The 20,725-nt window shown below is 32.6% G+C and overlaps 1 protein-coding gene across 2 annotated transcripts in view; it reads left to right on the top strand.

Moving 5' to 3' along the window:
• LOC129975080 (rabphilin-3A-like) overlaps positions 1–20,725 on the top strand; it is a 107,194-nt gene that overhangs the window by 31,692 nt on the left and 54,777 nt on the right. For both annotated transcript variants that reach the window (XM_056087983.1, XM_056087984.1), the window contains exons 5-7: positions 14,992–15,121; positions 15,913–15,999; positions 19,465–19,624. In XM_056087983.1, coding sequence (XP_055943958.1) covers positions 14,992–15,121; positions 15,913–15,999; positions 19,465–19,624 — 377 coding nt within the window. The remainder of the gene's footprint in view (positions 1–14,991; positions 15,122–15,912; positions 16,000–19,464; positions 19,625–20,725) is intronic.

The raw sequence follows: 20,725 nt of genomic DNA, 5'->3' as shown, positions 1-20,725 counted from the left end.
CAGACTGACAGATATTTTCCAAAAATGTGTTTTTCGAACTCGGGAAGGTCTCAAACGTGAAGACTCTTAAAATCTCTCGAATGACATCTCTGAAAAATCTCTGAATTTTGTGACGATTGCAGTATTTTGATTATTCTTTTTATAAGAGAATGTAAAAAAGAGAAAGTTGCAATTTTTAATAAACTCAAAATACAGTTATCCACTGTCATTAAATTGTATGCATTGAATCTATTTCTTCTATGTTTCTACCATGTTCTTCTAGCAACTTTCTGTATCAAGGTGGGCTTTTCCACCTATTATTATTATCTCCTTTCATTTGCGTTTTAATGATATATATTCATATTTCAATCTGTTCGGGGACTTTTCACTCCTACGGAAACTGCAAAAATGGATGCTCGTATAATTCAGTAATATAATTTTTGGGCTTAGAAATCAAATATTCTGTAATCTTAATATATATAAATTACGTGTCACGTTGTTTGTCCGCGATGGACTCCTAAACTATTTAACCGATTTTAATCAAATTTGCACACCGTGTGCAGTTTCATCTAACTTAAAAGATAGGATAGCCCTTTTTTTGAATTTTTAATTAGAATTTTAATTATTAATTAAAAACTAACTTTCCCGCCAAAGAAATATTTTCATTTTCCCCATCGCCAAATGAGTACGGCTTCAGTTTTTTTTCCCAACAGTCATGAGGCTAGGCTTAAGATTTTTCGGCTGATTATTTGAAACGATTCTATTTATTTTCTTAATGTTAATTAACATTGTTAAACATTGTTAATTAATCGATCTTTCAGATTCATTCTTAAGTACTTTTGAATTAAAATAAAACCGAATAAAGAAAATTAAAAATTTCTACTCTGCATAGCGTTACCCCAACTGGCGTAGAAAAACGCACGCATTTGCGTTACGTTTCGAATCCGAATGTTCGAATTATTTATGATCCTATCCGAAAACGTTTCTCAGGAATAAGATATCATTTTCCACAATTATTTTTTAATGCATACAATAAATTTGATACGTTGCAAAGTATAAAGTATCACGATCTTATGTTTGAATTTTGTATTACTGTGTACGGTGGCAATTCTCAGAAATAAGATTTTATTTGAAAATGATTAATTACAAACGTTTTAACGGATCACTGATTAACATAACATACTAAAATTCTGCTTTTTTTAATTATAAAGAAGTTTGGAAAAATACTTGGAGGTGCACACGGATAATTATTACTTTTCGTTTTGAATGAATTCCGATTCTTTATCTGACTGTTTACTAAGAAAAATGTTGCACGGCAATAACATTTGTTACCTTCATTGAATTTTCAATTAAATGATTTTATTTCTTTTGTTAAGGATATCGTAAAAAAGGTAAGTGAACGAGCCAATAATAAGTTCCTCTAATCGGATAATAAAAAAATATTAACTCATTTGTATGCTAAATGAAATTTAATCTTTTTTTATATAAATTATTGAAGATATGATAATAAAAAATGGTTACAATAATCGTTTCAGTTTTTCATTTCTTTACTAATAAACTGCATGTACGTATAAAGTTATGTCAGCTATCATCAACTCGGCTATCATTCACTTCAGCTACAATGCTTATCATTATTTAATAAATGTTTCTGAAACTGATTTCATTTTGTAAATGAATTTTGAATTATTGCAACAGACAAATGTATCAATGACGGATTAAATCTCATGGCAACTTCATGTGTGGAATATAGAACTTTAAAAAAAAAAAAAAAAATCTTTCCTTTAAGCTGAGGAAGCCAGAATCTGTATCACTGAAGTTAGAGGATTTATTATACATCATAAAGGGTTTATACTAAGAAGGAAGGTATTAAGAAGGAACAAATTATTTGTTCATTATTTGACAGTTACAATTATCTGTTAGCTCCAAGCGATTCTAACAGATGGCGATATCTGTTGACTGGATTGAGTAAGTATTCTAACAGATGGCGCTGTGTTAAAAGTACCAACGTTTCACATAAGCTACAATTTAATGGCATAACCACCACGTGTTGCTGAGGCTAAAGTATAAGTTAAATTTATTTCGTAGTAAACGCAATACAATGAAATTCAATTGTTCTTACTTTTTCAATTTTTGGTATTAGCATAGCCGACCACGTGTTATTTAGACTGAAGTATAAATTGAATTCATATTATAGTAAAGTAATACAGTGGAATTCTTCTTGCTTTTTAATTATTAGTGCTTCATTGTTCAACAATCTTTAATTAAAATGCATGTTTAAAACAATCATTCTTATGGCGAAGTGTTGAAACACTTCGATTGGCCATAAACATGCGCATATAATTGCAAAATGATCCATCAGCACAAATATTTTCTGAACAATTACTAGATATTGGGAACGGTAAAATAGAACTGCAACCAAATACGCAATGCATTAAACTGCCAGACAATTTCTGCACTGTTCTTCAGGGAAAAAATGAATTGATTCAGAGTATTTTTCCGGATATACAGAGTAATTACTTGAATCATAACTGGCTAAGTGATGGGACTATTTTGGCAGCCAAAAATGTTGATGTTGACGAAATTAACTCCCAAATACAATAGTTGTTACCAGGCGATCTGATGTCTTTTAAATCAATCGATACTGTTGTTGATGAAAATGATAGTGTAAATTTTCCAATTGAATTTTTAAATTCACTAGATATACCTGGAATGCCACCACATAACCTTCGATTAAAGATTGGTTCACCTATTATTCTCCTGCGTAATTTGAATCCACCACGATTATGCAACGGTACGCGTTTGGTCATCAAAAAGATCACCGGAAATATACTTGAAGCTACCATTTTAACTGGAAAGTTTAAAGGAAAAGTGCTCCTGTTGCCACGTGTTCCGATGATACCATCAGAATCTATGATACCCTTCAAAAGGTTACAGTTTCCAATTCGTTTAGCTTTTGCCATGTCTATAAATAAGTCTCAAGGCCAAACAATGTCCATTTGTGATTTAGATTTGGAAAATCCATGTTTTTCTCATGGGCAACTATATGTTACATGTTCACGTGTAGGAAAACCGTCAAATCTATTTGTGTTAGCTAAAGACAGGTTAACCAAAAATATTGTGCATCGATTAGTGCTAAATTAAATTGAAATTAAAAGTATTTATAATTCAAAATAATAAACATTATTATCAAAGATTTAAAACTATCTGCCCTACCTACCTCATTTATAAGTTTAAGTGTTACGTGTTTTTTACCAACAACTTTGTAATGTACAAGTTACAAACTTGAATACAAAAAATAAAGAAATTTAATTTTTTTTGTATTGATTTTTGCTCAAAATCAACGGTAGTAGAAAATCAATCATCAAAAACCTTAGCCACAGCAACGAGTGGCCGGGTCTGCTAGTAATTTATAAAATATGGTTAATGCCTATTTAAATCTGTCTGTAAGACTGTCCTTTGAAGTTTTCTGTCCATTCTGAACTGATTTCAAATTGGGTAAATCTGCATTAAGTTTTGTGACTCATCAATGCAGCTCTTCGCGTGCCTTTCTTTTCTTTTTTTTTTTTTCCCCTTTCAAATTTTTAACGAGGTTTTGGAAAGTCATTCAATTTACATTTTAATGACTCATCATTCTTTGGAAGCCGGACGAATTCCATTTTTATTTTCAGCGTACATTCTTTATATCTAAATTTTACGCCATTTTATCCGGCTGCTTTCAGATTTGTTATTCATTCCTTTAAAAAGGAGAATAAAGAAGAGCCATCAGAATTTCTATTTTTGGAACGTTCCGATTGTTATCATTTAATTGCATATCGTTATTTCGCTACTATAATCAAATTTCATGTAAGAAATTAAGATTAGGTTAATTACGGTTCATTGAATTTTGGGTTGATTAATGTTTTTGAGATCGATTTTTAATTTTCCATCTGAAGCATTTTTAATTGTACTTTTACACATAACAATTTAGGAATTAGCAAAAAATTGCTGATTAATTAATTTCGATGAATGTCTCATTATGAAATTATAAGTACCAAGTAATTCATGCACCAATGTATGTAAATATTTATATGCACTTAAGCTATTTTGCAAAGGATCTTTATTTGGGTAACTTATTTGACTGTAGGCATCCACTTTCGGAAAAAATACGAATTTTTTTTTCCATTTGGAAACTTAATCGGAATTTTATTAACAGCCAGAACTTACACTTGTTAAGCAAAATATATAAAAAGTTAGTACACTTTTAACACAGATATTTATGCTCAAGAACTTTTTCATCAACCAATTTTAGGATTAAATGCGTCATTTTCGAGTAATTTTGAAAATAATTAAAAAAGCATCTCTTTGCACGTCACTTTTTTTCCACCTTATATCCAAAGTTCACTTGTCAGTACTGAAAAAATCACACTGCTTCCTTGTTAAAGCAATTTAAACAATAAAACTTTAGTCACAATTTTTTCTTAATTTAAAATTTTCGGTTACCAGATTGTTAAAATATTTATTCCTTAGCCCAAATCCCTTCCAAACAAATGAGGAATTGTATTCCGAAACATTGAGGAATTTTTTAAATGACAACAGTAGGTGTGCATATGCGCATAAAAAAGACATTACTTAAATATTTTTTCGAAGAATACCCGTCCTGTGAATAAACTGAAACTCGTCTTGTGACCGCTACTGGAATATATGGCGAAAATAGAAGCATATATTTTGGGACTTTTTTAAAAATAGACATTTTTCTGTCCTTCGTACCATAATATTTTTTGAAGCGAGGTATTGACTGTGAGCTGCAGATTGTACAAAATAAGGATATGGTTTTCTCCTCCATTACAGCTGCACAGCTGTTGTTTGCATTGCTCATCATTTATATTATCATATCTTTATCCCCCCCCCGGGGTCACCTCGAAATAAGGATGAGAAGTTTCCGGCATTGTGGTTGGTTTTTGCCACCCTAGAGGGTACACGAAAAGGTTGGGGTCTGAATCCTCCCATCGATGACGGGACGTACTTTCTTTGGGAAGGATTGTACGGTGACCGGTGATGGCCCTTAGGACGAAACCACAGTTCCCGCCAGTGTTGCTGTAGCGGCGGTCCGGTCATTCAGTTTTATTTATCCATATGTCTTCGGGCCGGTCGGAGAGTCAGTGATATGACTTTATGATATCTCTGTGACGATATTTTGTTAAATCTAGGCTTTTCTCTTTCAGTTCTTTAATAATTTTATTTTCAAAACTCTCTGGGGATTTATCTTTTAGTTTCCTGAAATTGATAAAAAAAAAATTTAGTTGTTTTTAATTCAGGAATTTTTTTTTTTTTTTGTCGTTCTCTAGTTTTATTTAAATCTCCACTGAGTTAACAACTTTAAAGACGTTTTGTGGTACAGTGAATTAGTGAAAAAAATGCGGCACTTTGTAGTTCCTGAGAGATGTAACTTTTGATACTAAGAAGTTGATAAACTTACTTTACTTACCAGCGACGTCAGATCGTTAGGTGGTTAACGGCCAGCATTATTATGGCTGAGGTCAAAGGTCCTACGTTTGTGTGTGTGTGCGTGTATGGATCTGAAATAGGACTTTGACTATCAACTGTTTTATTTAAGTAATTGTAATAAATTGAATTGACCAGATGAGTATGTATGTGATAAAAATCTTTTATACTATCTTATTTCAATCGTCTTTCGTGCTCTAGACGTCAAATCTCCGGCATGTTAATGGAATATTTTTGAAATAATCTCAAAATATTTAGTTATGGCAAGAAAAGAAATTAATAACATATAAATATTCGTCATTGTATAGCATTTAATGATCTTCAAAAACGGAAACGGAATTGCAGTTTGCAAATGAAGCTCGCTGTCCCGTACTGAAATGAGAATGATGATATTAAATAATAAAATTATTTGTTAAAATTCATTTATAAGCTGCGAATGTTTCTTTCGTTTTACATTCTGAATGCGAAGAAAGAAATTTAATCACTAAGAAAATTGACCTCAAAATTGAATTCTTATGTATCTTGTGTCAAAATTTTTTTTTTATCTATGTCTATCTTTCCACTCAAATCGAGTTCCTTATTGCTTTGCATTTCAGCACTGAACCTGCTCAATGGCAAGCTTTCTGCTTTCCAAATAATTCTCTCTAATGATATTTTGTTGCTATAAGATTTGCCGGCTTTTTACCTGAATTTGCAATGATGGGAAAACATGACATTATTGAGAAAATGAGCATGATGATACCTGAGTTGTGAAGATTAATGACAGCTATTACTTTCTCATGCGCAAAGAATACTCATGCAATTGTTGAAAAAATTTATCTCGACATTTGGATAAATCTCTGCGATTACATTTTTTCCAAAAATCATTTATGGAATTATCTTTAGCTGTGTATTAACAGTGTAACTCAGAAATTTAACGAGCTGGAGAAATGGAATTTGGTTTGTGATCTTTGAATTTTGAAGTTATATTAACGTACCGTTTTAAAGGGGGGGGGACTACTAGGGATATTTTGGGACGGACCGCGTAAATTTTAACTGCGGTCAGACGATGAGGACGACACCTGAACTGATACATCCTCTCCACACCACACCAGCGGGAGAATTGAATTGTTGAAAGGAATAGGTTTAAAGGAAATTTATTTGATGAATGTGAACCTGATGTTTAAAAAAAATTGGAAGTTAGGTAAAAGAAGTTTGTAATATTCACTTCTTTATCATGAGACTTACAATTATGCGTCAAATGTTGAAACAACCCCCCCCCCTTTGTTTTTTGATGATGAAGAAGAAAGATGGGGATGTTTTCATTTAACAATAAAATAAACTCGGCTTACTCGCAGACTGAATTAAAATAATACGGTCAGAAACGACAGGATACTCACATACACGTGACAAAAAATGAACAAAAAAGTAACTATTAGGATCAATAATAATCAAGGTCAAAGAATGACGAATAATTCTGGAAATGCGCTCATCCTTCCGCGTCTCTCCCCTTAATGAAATAGAATCGTCGAAATGGGGTCGTCACAGAATACTGAAACGAACAGTAGATGAGTGAAATTTACATTCCACGAAATAGATCTGAATGAAGATCTGAATGAAATTATAGATCTGTACTTTCAGTTGACCAAAGGCCTTTTCTTCTCTGTACTGTACGCGCAATATAGTAGGCAGAAATGGTAACAGGAAAATGCTTCCTCCGATTTATTTTAATTAACCCGTCATAACTGAACAAAATTTTATTTGTTTTTGTAGTTTTCTGTGAATAATAAATTAATATTCCTGAGAGTTTTGGGATAAAAAGACAGTGCAAAGATTTCTCAAGTTATCTCCTTTAAGAAAAATCACGAAATAATCAAAAATCTAAATAGAAAAAAAAACCTGTTTGTTATCATCATAAATCTCAGTGAACGTTCTTGTTTGTTGTAAAATAAAAGCAAGAATATATGCCTTTTTTGGTGAGAATCGCAAAGATGGAAAGATGCGACTATGAACGACTGCGTTCGCATCACGGACCAAAGAATATATTATTATTGAAATCAACTTATCTCTATTGCTTCAATCATTTAAGTGCAGGCTTGACATAGAAATACTTTTATCGCAATGTTTCCGCTCTCTACAATTATTTTCTTTGGTTTTGAACCGTCGAATCAATATTGTGTATTTGATGAACAGCAATTTTGGAAACATTAAGTGCTGCTTCGTAATGCAAAAGAATTCATAAACTTGTTTTTTAATAAAATGTGTGGAAGTTTTTGAAGTGTTTCATTGAAGTGTCCTCTAGACATTAGGAAAGGATTTTCATAAACTTGTTATTCAGTTTTTTTTTCCCGATAATTCGTTTTTCCAATATGGAAGATTTTTGGTTCTTAACCAATTCAAACGCCAATTTCCTCAGATTCTTCTTCTTCATAAATAAGCACAACAGCCCCATACAGACCTTGGCTGCCTCAACCCCTCGCACTTTCCAGTGCTTTCTATCCCCCGCAACTTCCTTCCAGTTCTTTATCCTCTGAACATTCTCTTTCCACATCATCCAGCCATTTAGTAGTTGGAGGTCTTCCTCTGGCCCGGGATCCCATAGAATTTTTTAAAAAGGATATTTTGAAGGCGCTGTTTTCAGGGCTTCTCCAGGTATGGCCGAGCCGTCCTGGAGAAGCTATTGCTCCGGATAACCAGTGTTATATGTGATTGCCTGCAGAGTTCATATAATTCAAAATTGAATCTTGTTCCCCAACATCCTTTCTCTAGTACTGGGCCAAAGATAATTCTAAGGATCTTTCTCTCGAACATATTCAGAGAAATAGATCTTTCTCTCGAACATATTCAGAGAAGGCTGAGTGCCCAAGTTAAGAGTCTAAGTTTCACTTACATAGAGCAGAACAGGCATAATAAGAGTCATAAATATTTCTTAGTTTAGTTTTTCGACTGATTAAGTTGGATCTTAGTTGTTTTTTCAGTCCAAAGAAACATTTATTAGTCATTTTTATTCTGTCGTCAATATCTGCTCTCAGTTTATTGTTGTCATTAATCATTGTGCCAAGATATTTAAAATGATCGACTTTTTGGAAGGTATGGCCGTGAATGCAGAGAGGTACACTGTAGTTTATAGTTGAGGGCGGGAATTCCATAAATTTGGTTTTATCTTTGTTTGTGGCAGAAGTTTCCAAAGCTTTTAAGGCCTCTCTCACTGCCCTTTCTGACTTTCCAATAATATCTATATCAAACTTCCTTAGATTAGTTGCCATAATTATTAAAAATATTCAAATTATAATTTTAGAATATACTTAACCAGATTTTTGTACCTTCCAAATTTGACGTGCGAATTTAATCTTTGAAGATGCCATCCTTTTTTATCTTTGCGTGATTTATGTAACTTTTTAACCATATCTTCTTGATTCCTGCTGTTATAAATTCGTTTTGATATTCTCGGACCTGTAATGGAAAAACTAGAACATAGTTTTCCCTTGAACGTGCTATGTCAAATTACCGCAGTTCCTAATTTTCGCTTAAAAAACCCCTTATTTTAGTCAAATTGGGCCAAATCCTAAATTGTACAAGATTCGATTTAGGAATCTGACGTTGGTGCAATTTAAGATGCTATACGAGTTGTATTTAAAATAAATACAAGAATCCATGAGTATCGCATCATCATGAGTATCATCTACTTGAAATGAAATAGCTCTTTAATCATTATGGAATAAATATCAGGGAGAAATATGCACCGATAAATAGTCTATTTATTATAAAAGTTAATTATAAACGTTGAAAAATTGTAGAGAAAACAACAAAAATGTGTTTTATAGTGGCGTGTTTAGAAATTTAATGTTTTACACTGATGACCAACTTAAAACAACAGGGATAACTCAATAGCACATGACACAACAGTATGGCTAGGTGAGCTGTTTCTGGCACTTTATAAAATATTGGCAGTGATATGACTTTCCACTGTGTTATATTATATTGCAAAGCTTCAAAGGGTGCATAAATTGTAAAAAGTATTAAAAAATAGTAAAAAATTATTTTGTGTTACAAAACATCTGCTAGACAGAATGTAAAAATATTTTTATATTTACTTCCTCGTCCTTACCAGTTTTTCAGTGATTGAATATCAAATCTACGCTCGAACAACCTATGTCATCGGTTTCTGAGAAATTTATTAAATCGCAATGAACAATGTGCATCTATTTTAACATTGATTTAACAATTGATTAACAATTTTAGGAGCACTAAAGTAATTTGTAATATAATTGTCGCATCGTGCCATACCGAGTTTAAAAAATAATAATTAATAAACTGAAAATGATTAATTTCTTAATTTTTTAAAAAACTTAATACGTGAATAACTATTCTCCCCTTTTTTCCCTATGTTTTTTCCTTTCTTTAGAAGATACATTTCCATGTTTTACTTCGTCTGAGTTTGCGCTGCCATTTACCATCATTCATAAAATGGGCTCTCGTCATTCGGCTCTCCCAATTTATCTGGGGGAGTGTCAACCTCATCGCTGTTACTCGGAATGATAAGTGTCAATTCCGGGCCTTCCTTTATCACCATTTCTATTATATAAATAGCTTTTCGCAGTTTATCATAGCCATGGGTGTGATGAGCTTTATTTCTTTGTTTTTGCACGTCAGATTAATGTCCACTTTTGGGTGCTTCTTTTCGATTTCTGGATTGTCCGAAAATAGGGAGGATGACGTTGCAGAATTCGTGGTAGCTTTTCACGACGATCGAGTTCCAAATCAAATCCGTCACCCAAACTGTCCCCACACTTGTCTGAAGTATTTTATCTTTGAAACTTGAAGAAGCAGATAAATAATGTGTGTAATTTCTTATTGCATAATATAAACAAACATAGTAATAAGAAATGATTGAGTTAAGCTCAATTTCATTATTTATCCATATCTCTTTATAGTTGATTTCTCTAGCATACTTGACACCGCACATTTTGGAAACTACAATATTGTTTAAAAGATAAAATTGAAAAATTATAAAACTTTGAAAATTAAATGAATAGGTTTTGAAGAAGTTTCAATTTTTTTAATATAAAATTTAAAAGAGAAAATTTAGGATGCGGAAATGAGAAGAATAATACAAAATTTGTTTAAAAACATTCTTTGATGTAAAGAAATTGATTTGCATTCTGCCTGTCAGATCCCTTTTGCTCATTAAAACGCTTTGATTTCCCATTTTCGTCTTTCACTTCTCTAATGGCATCACCACGACAGCAATAGGACGCAGCTCTAAAACTGTTATCAGAGCATCTTACTTGGTGAAATCGGAATCTTACGCGTATTGTTTGACAACGGATTCTAAAACCCTATGCGCTTTTGCGCATGCGTGAGGATGGGTTTAATTCGTCAAAATAGGGGTGAGAGGACAGATGAAAGGAGGGGACGTTTACATTTAACAATAAAATAAACTCGGATAACTCCCAGACTGAATGAAAGTAAAATAATTCGGTCAGAAACAACAGGATACTCACATACACGTGGAAAGAAATTGAACAAAAAAGTATCTAATAGGGTGAAAATCAAGGTCAAAGAATGACGGAGAATTCCGGAAATGCGCTCGTCCTTCCGCGTCTCTCCCCTTCATGAGATGGAATCGTCGAAAAGGGGTCGTCTCTGAATACGGAAACGAACAGAAGTTGCTAAATTTCACCGAATTAGTTAATGCTTCTTGATAAAGCACTACATTTTGTCCGCTATAGCTCCTAGGAAAAATGAATGAGCATGTAAAGTTCTAAAATCTGTAGTAACAAATCACCATTAATCAAATAAACGACAAAAACTTCTAAAATTTATTTTTATTTTGTTATTTAATTTTATATTTTTATTGTTATTATTATTAATATTCTATTCAGCCTGCCTTAATGTATAAATGCAGTGAAAAATGTTTCTGCAAATAAATTTATCAGCTTTCATCAATTGTCCCTTAATATGAAACATCAAGCTCATCTATATTTGGTGATCCCGTTTTCCCCGTGATCTGGGCTTCCCGGGTTCAAGTCCCGGTTCGGGCATAGTTGTTCTTATGTGTTCTATCTGTGAGATGTGTGAATGTTCCCCCTTGTAAAAAGGGTGCAAGCGAATGGGACGCATGAAGTAGCTAAGTCATACTCTTGGCCCTACTTGGCGGCACTGAAAAAAAAAACACTCACTCGGCTTAAATCGCTGACAGATCTGTCAGCGGGCTTGTATAGTGCCATAAGTAACAACAACAACACATTTGGTGATCCGAATTCGTAGTGTTCTGATTTGGAATCAGAAAGGAAGGAGCTGTCGGAAATTCCGAAATTTCGCGCCCTGAACAGTGCTTTTCAAGAATATCAAAAGCGTCGATAACTGTTTTTAAGAAATCAATTTAGACAATATTGGTCCTTTACCATCAACGGAGGAATTTAGAATTTATATAACTGTCATAGATCTGTACAGTCGCTAGCCAAAAGCCATTCATGTGCCTAATATTTGAGTAGAAACAATAACAGGAAATTTACATAAAGGTTAGATTTCGCGTCTTTCATGTTTACTATGCCTTACTACTAATCAAAGTACACGACTCTTTCAAGAATTGTCACGATTCAATAAGAGTCGAACAAAAGGGAACGCAGCGTCCTGGCCTAGGGGTAGCGAGTCTTATCCATAATCTGGACGTCCCCGGTTCGAGTCATGGTTCGTGCACGGTTGTTCTTTACACTGCGAGGTGTGTGCAAGAGCACCCCTGTAAAAAGGGGTTGTGCAAGTGATTCTCATCTTCATATGAGCTAAAGTCAGATTTCTGCCCTCGGGTGCTCAGGGGTCTTTACTATCAGAAGCTACTGCACCCCTCTTTCCCCTCAAGGGGGATAAGCAATAACAACAACAATAACGATCGCAGAGAGGGGGAACTTTAAAAATCGATTTCATTTCGAAAACCAATAAATAATCAATTCCCAAATGTACAGAGATTCAACATAAAATGAACTTCCCGTTACAACAGTCACTTAAACACGTTGGCCGCCCTACGCAGTTTTCTACAGTGAATCGGATAATCTATCTAATTACGTGATCCTTTCTATGATAAATCCGCAGCAGAGAAGGAGTCATCTGATTTCATAGTAGAAATGACCTAATTAAATAAGGGGCGTGCCACGCAATAGCCACGTGCTAAAGCGAAACCCTGCATAACAATGTCAACGTAATTCTTTTGGTGCTGTTCTAATCATAATGAGTTTATGAGATCCCTGAAATCTTATTGTTAATAAAGTCGGACTCTGGCATGTGAGAGACGACTGAATCTAAGCAGGGCACTGATCAATGACATTCGAAGTGGCAGCAAGAAAGCACCGCCTGCTGAATTCCTGCGAAGTGGAGAGCTCTTCCCGATGAACCTCCACTCGTTTGAAGGACGCACAGTGGAGAGAAAACCTCGAAAATAGATTAGAAATTGATATGACGATGTCGCTGAAATGCAGTAACTGCAGAATGCAGTTACTCATTATTCAACATCGGACTCAAACTGTGCAAAGATTCATTTTTGTCTCAAATGGATGTAGATGATTTTCAGAAATAATTCATTTCTTAAATTTTGTTAGTAAAAACCAAATCTTTTCGCAAAATAGAGCAGTAGTTATCACCAAACATTTAAAAATAAGCTGTGAAAAAATTTCCCTGAATTATAATTGCTAATTATATTATTATATTGGCTAGCTCTCTACTCAGAATTATTATTAAAAACACTTTTAAGAGTTATTTAAAATAGAAACAAAATATATATTTTCATGAAATTTAATGTTTAAAAATGGAATGAATATCCTAAAAGGACTATTAAAACGGTATATTATATTTTTAAAGAAAAAAAAATACTCGAAATTTTAATAAAATATTTTACTTTTGTAGCTGCAAAATAATTTTAAGATATGTTAAAATATGAAGATATTTGAAGATAAATTATGTTAACAGTTAAGATATTTGAAACATAAATTATGTTAACAGTAAAGTTATTTATGACATTTGCTTAAAATTCTAAAACAGTGCAATAACTAATGAGTGCTCTTTGCATAAGTGCCCGCATTTCGTGTTACAGAATGCATGTATAAAAACAATATGATTATATGCACCTAATGATTCATATTTTGACAAATATTTGAACAAAAGAAACTTCCAAAATGTTACTTCAATTTCTTTTTCTTTAATAAATCATAAGAAATTTCTTCCATTAATCAAAAATTTATATTTTTATAAATAAATCAAAGTACTTTAATTTCATTTTCTACAAACAATATTAAATGTAAAATACTAATTTAAAGGTACTAACTGACTAATAACAAATTCTTTCCTATTACAATTAAAATGCAAAAAATGCACAAATAATAATCAATTAATGTTTTTAAAATTTAAATATCAATTATCAGAGAACTAATAAAAAATACTTGGTTTAAAGCAATCAGTTCTGCTTTAAGTGAATTAAAAAGTTCTAAAACCTTGTTTTTAAGAAATTTTGAGGCAATTTCTTCCTCAGCTCTTCCATTCTCTTTTTGAGCTGCCGCAAGAATTATTTTTATTATAATCTTGCTTTTAATTCTTTGAGCTGATACTCCGCTTCACTCTCTTTTCTTTTCTTTTTTCCCAAATTTCTGCTTAATTCCTTCTCTTCTTTATATTTGACTTGTGGATTCTCCACACTTAAAATCAATTGTTTTGACACTTCAAAATTATTTATTCCACTATTTCTTTGAATGCTCGCTTAAACAATTCTTCTTGCAGTGAGTATTTGTTCTTTAAAATGCTGCCACAGACTAACTTTATAGATCGAAATTCCTCTCTCAAAATTGCCATTGCCATGAAGAAGTATAATTATCTTCCTTCATAATGATATAGCATCATTGCAACGTTGTGAGTTGAAAGCAGGTCCAACAAAACTTATTCACTCTCTCTGTTCACCGAAAAGTGAAAAGCGATCTCTAAGAAAGTCTCATTAGAGTTATTATTTACCCATTCATTAGCATGTCATAATGAAATTCCAAAAAAAAAATCTCGCGCCCTTGAAAGAAAATTATCTAAGCTTTCTATTTCTGTGACAGTATTGGATGCAATGGATGTGGAGAAGTTATAGTTTGGCATCGCCGATCGGCAGTTTGTTTGGATATTTTGGTATATTTGCTAATTTCTATGATTTTTTTTTCAAATCGATAAAAAATTTCTTTCTTTTGCTTGATATTCTTGATTTGTCTGTTCTGTCGCCATCCTGTTAAATAGCAGTTTTTAAATACGTTTTCAGATATGGAAACCCTGCGCGTGTTTGTTAGTCGACTGTAATCTCACGAAAGTCAAAATGAAGTAAAAAGTGAATGAGGTTTTACGAAGCAATTATAAGTTGAGACCGGATAAAACGATTCGAAAAGAAGGTCGAAAGAAAAAAAAAAAAAAAAAAAAGAAAAAAAAAAAGAAAGAAAGAAAGAAAGAAAAAAATTCCGGAAATATGTGCACTCACTCCCATGTGGAGCCCGAACATTCTAAAACGAGCATTAATTGTCAATGTTTCCTTTCCAGGCGCCTCGTAGAGAGATTAGAAAACATGAAAAAGAATGCCATGGGAAACGGTGCCTCACAGTGTGTCCTTTGTGCTGATGAGTTCGGTATTCTTGGAGCTTCACCTTTAGTGTGTAACGACTGCAAAAAGGTAAATATGTAACAGTATTTTTTTTTTTTTTTTTTTTTTTTTTTTTTTTTGTAGACGATAGCAACACAAGTTGTGAGAGAAGCTCCGCATTTGAACGTAACTTATTAAATGTTTCTGATTTTATTTGATTGTATTTAAATGTAATTAGTGTATTTGAAAAGCATTTTTATATACGGTAGCTTAAAAATCCGGCTTTTATTGGAAATTTTAATTACTGGGAATCAAACGATTTTTTTTTAAATACGTCTAAAATTTTAATGTAAAAATATTTTACTACTTAAAATTATCTTATCATAAATTTATTTTTAATTAAAGTAGAAAAATCAATTGCTCCGAAAAATTTTTTTAACTCATAGCTTCTCAAAAAAATTCTTTATTTTTTCATAAGTTATTAATAACTGCGGAAATATGTATAATATTTATTTAACAATCTTTTCTACATTGAACGAAACAAATTTTGTTTAACCAAATAATCTTTCCTATATCTCAATATGGAAACATAATTTTTCATCATTAAAATATAGACTGATTAGTTTTTAATCTCTCCAAAATATCTTTGTTGTTAATATATTTTCAGCAAAATGTGAAGAAAATATTTTCAGCAATTTTAGTTTCAATAATGCAAAAGTCATTTTTCTAATATATAAGTTAATTAGTGTTTTGCGTAATAAAACTCTGTATTAGGAAAGGAATTTCTATGTTATTCGAATTGAAACACCGTCCGCTGATCTGTTGACTGTAGAACATATTATTGTTTCCTGCTTCTGATTTCATTAAATATCATCTTTCAGGCAGTGTGCACAAAATGCGGAGTAGATACCTTAAGTGCCCACAAAGAACCCATTTGTCTCTGCAAAATTTGCGCAGAAACCAGAGAGGTAAGCTCATTTCATAAATACTTCTTTTTATCTGTAAAAGTCGAGATCAAAATGTTTAAAACATTAAGCAATTCCAGTTGAAAATGACGAAATTATTTGGGTATCCCAAAACTTTCTTTCTCATAGCGCTATGAACGGTCTTATCTGGCCCTGCTTGTGCAGACATGCAGGCTTATTTATTAGCTGTCTATGCACTTGGTGTAAGGACAATAGGCCTTCAACTGTCTCACAGCCAGGACTACACTCTTAAAAAAGTTCTTTTGTCCATTTGGTCGCATTGGAAAAGCGTCATTTCTACCAGATCCTTCCTCAAGGTGAAACAATAAATTTTACGAAATACTGTCATCAACAGGATCAATTGAAAGCTGACATAGCAAAAAAACCGCCAGAATTAATGAACCGACCAGACGTTGTTTTCCATCATGACAACACGAGATCACATATTGCATTAGTCGAAAGAGAGAAGCTCTTACAATTTGTTTGGGATGTTTTATCGCATCCTGCATACTCTCCAGATCTCGCTCCATCTGATTATTATTTCTTTCTTCCTTAAAAAATTTTCTTTTCGATAAACGCTTTAAATCCTTCAGTGAAAAAAAAGCGCACATCAAGGATTACTTCTTTTCCAAAACACAACAGTTTTGGAAAGAAGGCATAATGAGGCTTCCTGAGAGATGGAAGAAAGTAATAGAGCAAAAGGGTCCTTATATAACAAAATTAATTATACCTTAAGTAGTAACTATTGTGTATTCATTTCATATTAGAAATAGAAAAGAAACTTATGGGATACCCTAATATTTTTAATGCCAACCAAGAGATTTTCGTTGAACACATTTACAAAGATGAGCAAATCACATTTACAAAAATTATAAAAATTGACTAAGAGAATTAATTATTAAAATATTACTACTGTTAGAGTTAATAACGAAAGTGGAAATTCCATTGGAATTAATTCGCCGCATCAGTATCTGAACTAAAATTATAGCAAAAATAGCACTAACGTTTCTTTCCGTTTGATGTTGCATGTTTGAAAAACCTTGCCACGATGTTTTTTTTTTTTTTTTTTTTTTTTTTTTTTTTTTTTTTTTTGTATTTGGAGCTAAGCCGAATAGCTCGCAGAATTAAAGTTACATTTTTCTCTGACGTGACGTCATCGGTTCAGGTGCTGCCACAGTCACGAGACAATGAGTTTCATGTCTTTCCACAATATCAGTTGCACTTGCTGGTGAAATTTGCCAAACTAAAATGAAATTGGCATTGACGGTCATCTTGTGAGTTTGAATGCATTCCGAAATTAAATCAGTATAGTGATTTGAGCATGAGTGAGAAATTATTTTTCAGCATTCCAAAATTTTATTATTTTTAAATATTCCTTTTTTTTTCTGTTAATAAGCGAAATCACTGCAAATAGTTGGTATCCGGCATAGTCCCAACAAGAACCAAATGAGAAAGAATTTTTCCTGTACTTATAAAAAGACCCACCTCATCATTCATTGATGCGTTGCAAAATTGATTACTGATACAAAAGAAATTTTTTTTTCCGACGGAACAAAAAAACTTGTGGAACGTTGGGAAAGGTGCCACTGAAATTCAGAATAGTTATGTAGAAAAATAATTTATATTTCAATTTTCTACCATTAGAATAAATGCACCTTTTCTCAAATGTCCGTTTACTTTTTGACTCTTTCTAGTTATCTGCTTTTGTTGGACAATAATTTTCAGAGTCACGGAGTTCAAAGTTCAGAGAAGTATCAAAATTATGCATTAAAAATAGCTAAGATAAACTTTCGACGAAAAAATTAATCTCGCGTACTTATATAGATATTTTTTATCTATACGCATTGTTTGGTGATTTAACACAAATGTCTTTTTATACAATAATGAATAATCTTTATATGAGTGTATAAAAGGAATAAGAGATAAATCTCACTATGTTTTAGTATATATAATTTCGAATTTAAGGTTTCTTAATTGTAAAATAATTCCAGGATCACATTGGCTTGAATATAATGTTTTGGTTTCCGTGTTCAGCACATGAGTTTATATAAAATTTGCCATATTGATTACACAGAGGACATATAGTGACTTAGTAACAATTCCTTAACATGTTTTAAATTTGCTTTTAATTCTGGAAAGAATTGACGTTGCAATTGGCTCGATCATTTTTTTAAAGAAAGAGCACACATCCGCTACAGCCAGTAGTTTGTGACATTTCTTCGTTTCCAAACAAATCTCACTACTTAATTCCTCAGTTAAATGCAAGAAAATAAGTATTATAGAAAAAGCTCAAATTTCTCAAATACTTAAAAATCCATTATATATTTTTTTTAAATAAAATTAAAACAGGGTATCATGTAAAGCATTAAAACTCTTTCAAATATTATAAGCATTTTGCCAATGCATTTTATTAATGCTCACATTTTTTATTTTCAAAAAAAAAATTAACACTTTCATTAATTATTACTCCACTTAGTACCTAGCACTTTAAATCAAACATCTCGATGCATGTTACATAATTTCGAATAACGGTGCAGGTTTCATCTATTTGTGGTTCAAAATGACTTTGCTTTAAAGTGGGGCAGCTCAAACTAAGCTGAACTTTAAAAATAATTTCTCATATAGGTGAAAATATTGAGAACCATCTTGATTATTTAATGTGCCATGAAACAAATTGATTTCGCCTAGTTTTCGCGTCCAACAGTGCTCTCTCATTTGAAGGATCAGTAAGTGCACAAATCCGGTAATGCTAATGCATAAGAAATGACGATTCGTTACAAAACTGCTGGCATCAGAAATTATTTAGCAGAAAAATTGGAGCCTTTCATTGTTAAAGAAGCAAATTTGTATGCACTTCATAGGAATATATACCGCTTCTGTTTTTATTTAAATGCAGGCGTGTAGTTCGTAATTCCTTCTATTTGTATAGTAATTGACGTTATTCTCATGATGACTAACACAATTTTATTTATTTCAAGTTAGTAATAAACATAGAATTTTGTAGTCGATTTTTCATTCTTTCCTGCTGTGTTTGAGTTTAATAACACAGTTACACATGTGAGTTTTTGATAATAATATGTTACTTTAATATTTTCAAAATTTTTCAGTTAATCAATTTATTTAATGGAATTTCAACACCTGATGGTAAGTAGGAGAGTAAATTATTTTATTATATTTAAAATAATGAATTTATAAATTAAAGATTAAAAATCTAAAAATAATTAAAATAAAAAAATTACTTTTTACTACACTAATGAAAAATGTGTTTTTAAAAACAAGTTTAAAAGTGGCAAATAATTAAGTACCTTCGTTTTTCACATTAAAATGTCAGATAGGCAGTTCTGTGAAATGCATAAATTGTAAAGCGTCTGGTCCCTTCAGCTGGCCTACTAGCTGGAATGGTTTTTACGATTTTCGGTTCGGATTTTGCTTCGTATTAAATTTATTTGTGACTTTCTTGGTTTGCAGACTTGGAAAAAATCCGGCGCCTGGTTTTACAAAGGCCTTCCGAAGTACATTTTACCAGGTAAAAAGTCCGAACCCAGCAAATACAGCACAACGGCTTCCCCATCCAAGTCCGCGGACGTGACTACACAGAGGACATATAACTCGTGGCTGCAGTCGAAAGGCAAGTTGATTAACCGCTTTTTTAACCCATTCATAACCGTGTTCCAACGACCCTTGAGTCTGCAGACAGGGCACACTTTCCCCTCTTTCCAGTTTACCGACATGTCGGTAAACTGAAAAGACGTCGAATAACACAAGAAAACCGCAAAAGAGGGGAAAGTATGCCCTGTCTGCAGACTCATGGGTCGTTGGAATGCGGCTTAAAACGATTATAGGTGGCTTCCTTCTCCATTATAAACGCCTTGTAAGAATCTCCTTTCACGCATCCCTGGCTCCAGCTGAATTAAATTATTGGCTAGCTGTCATTGTGATTCATAATGTAGGTGAGAGCGGATCTACATCGTGTACTACAATTAAATACGAACACTACATTCGCGTGTAGTATTCTTATTTGCTTGCAGTGACTGACAATTCACTTTTTCCTTTATGTTCCTTCGTTTTGATACCTTTATTCAAATTTACTTAGCGAACTTCCCATTCATCGACAATCTTTTTAATGTTCCAAAATTTATACTGATCATGTTATATTTAGGACATTCGAACATATGTTTTTGGGGATGCGTGAGGGAGGAATTACTTTGCACAATGTAGTAAAGAAGGAACTGTGACCCATATAATTAAAGGCTGCTCTACATGGGATAATTCAAGGAGTTATTGGCGTTTTGGCTGCCAAAAACAAAATTTGAAAAATTTTGTTTGTTATCCCACAGTAAAATATAATTGCTGAACTTTATCAACTGAAATTGAGGGACTTTATTTTGTAACTACGTTTTTATGTAACTTTATTACATAACTGTTATTATGTCGTGAAAGAGTAAGAAAAGAGTATTACTATTGCTGTTATATTCATTTAATTAAATTTCCAGTAGAAGCAAGTGAAGTTCTGTTGAATATGTGATTTGGTGGCTATTACTCTTTTTGGGGGATTCGGTGGCTTCTCCAAAAAAGATTTTGGAATTTGTGTCGGTTTCCGATTCTTGGCATTGACAAGTGTCGTTTATTCTTTACTGCTAGATGGAGTTGGTTTGTGAATACGTCATCCATTAATTGTATTCCTGTTTGGCCTTTGGTTTGGTCCGGGTGTGTTTATCTCTAAAGGTTT

This window comes from Argiope bruennichi, chromosome 7, assembly GCF_947563725.1.
Source record: "Argiope bruennichi chromosome 7, qqArgBrue1.1, whole genome shotgun sequence".
Taxonomy (NCBI): domain Eukaryota; kingdom Metazoa; phylum Arthropoda; class Arachnida; order Araneae; family Araneidae; genus Argiope; species Argiope bruennichi.
Note: the sequence above shows the minus strand (reverse complement) of the source record. Positions and strands in the feature narration are given on the sequence as shown.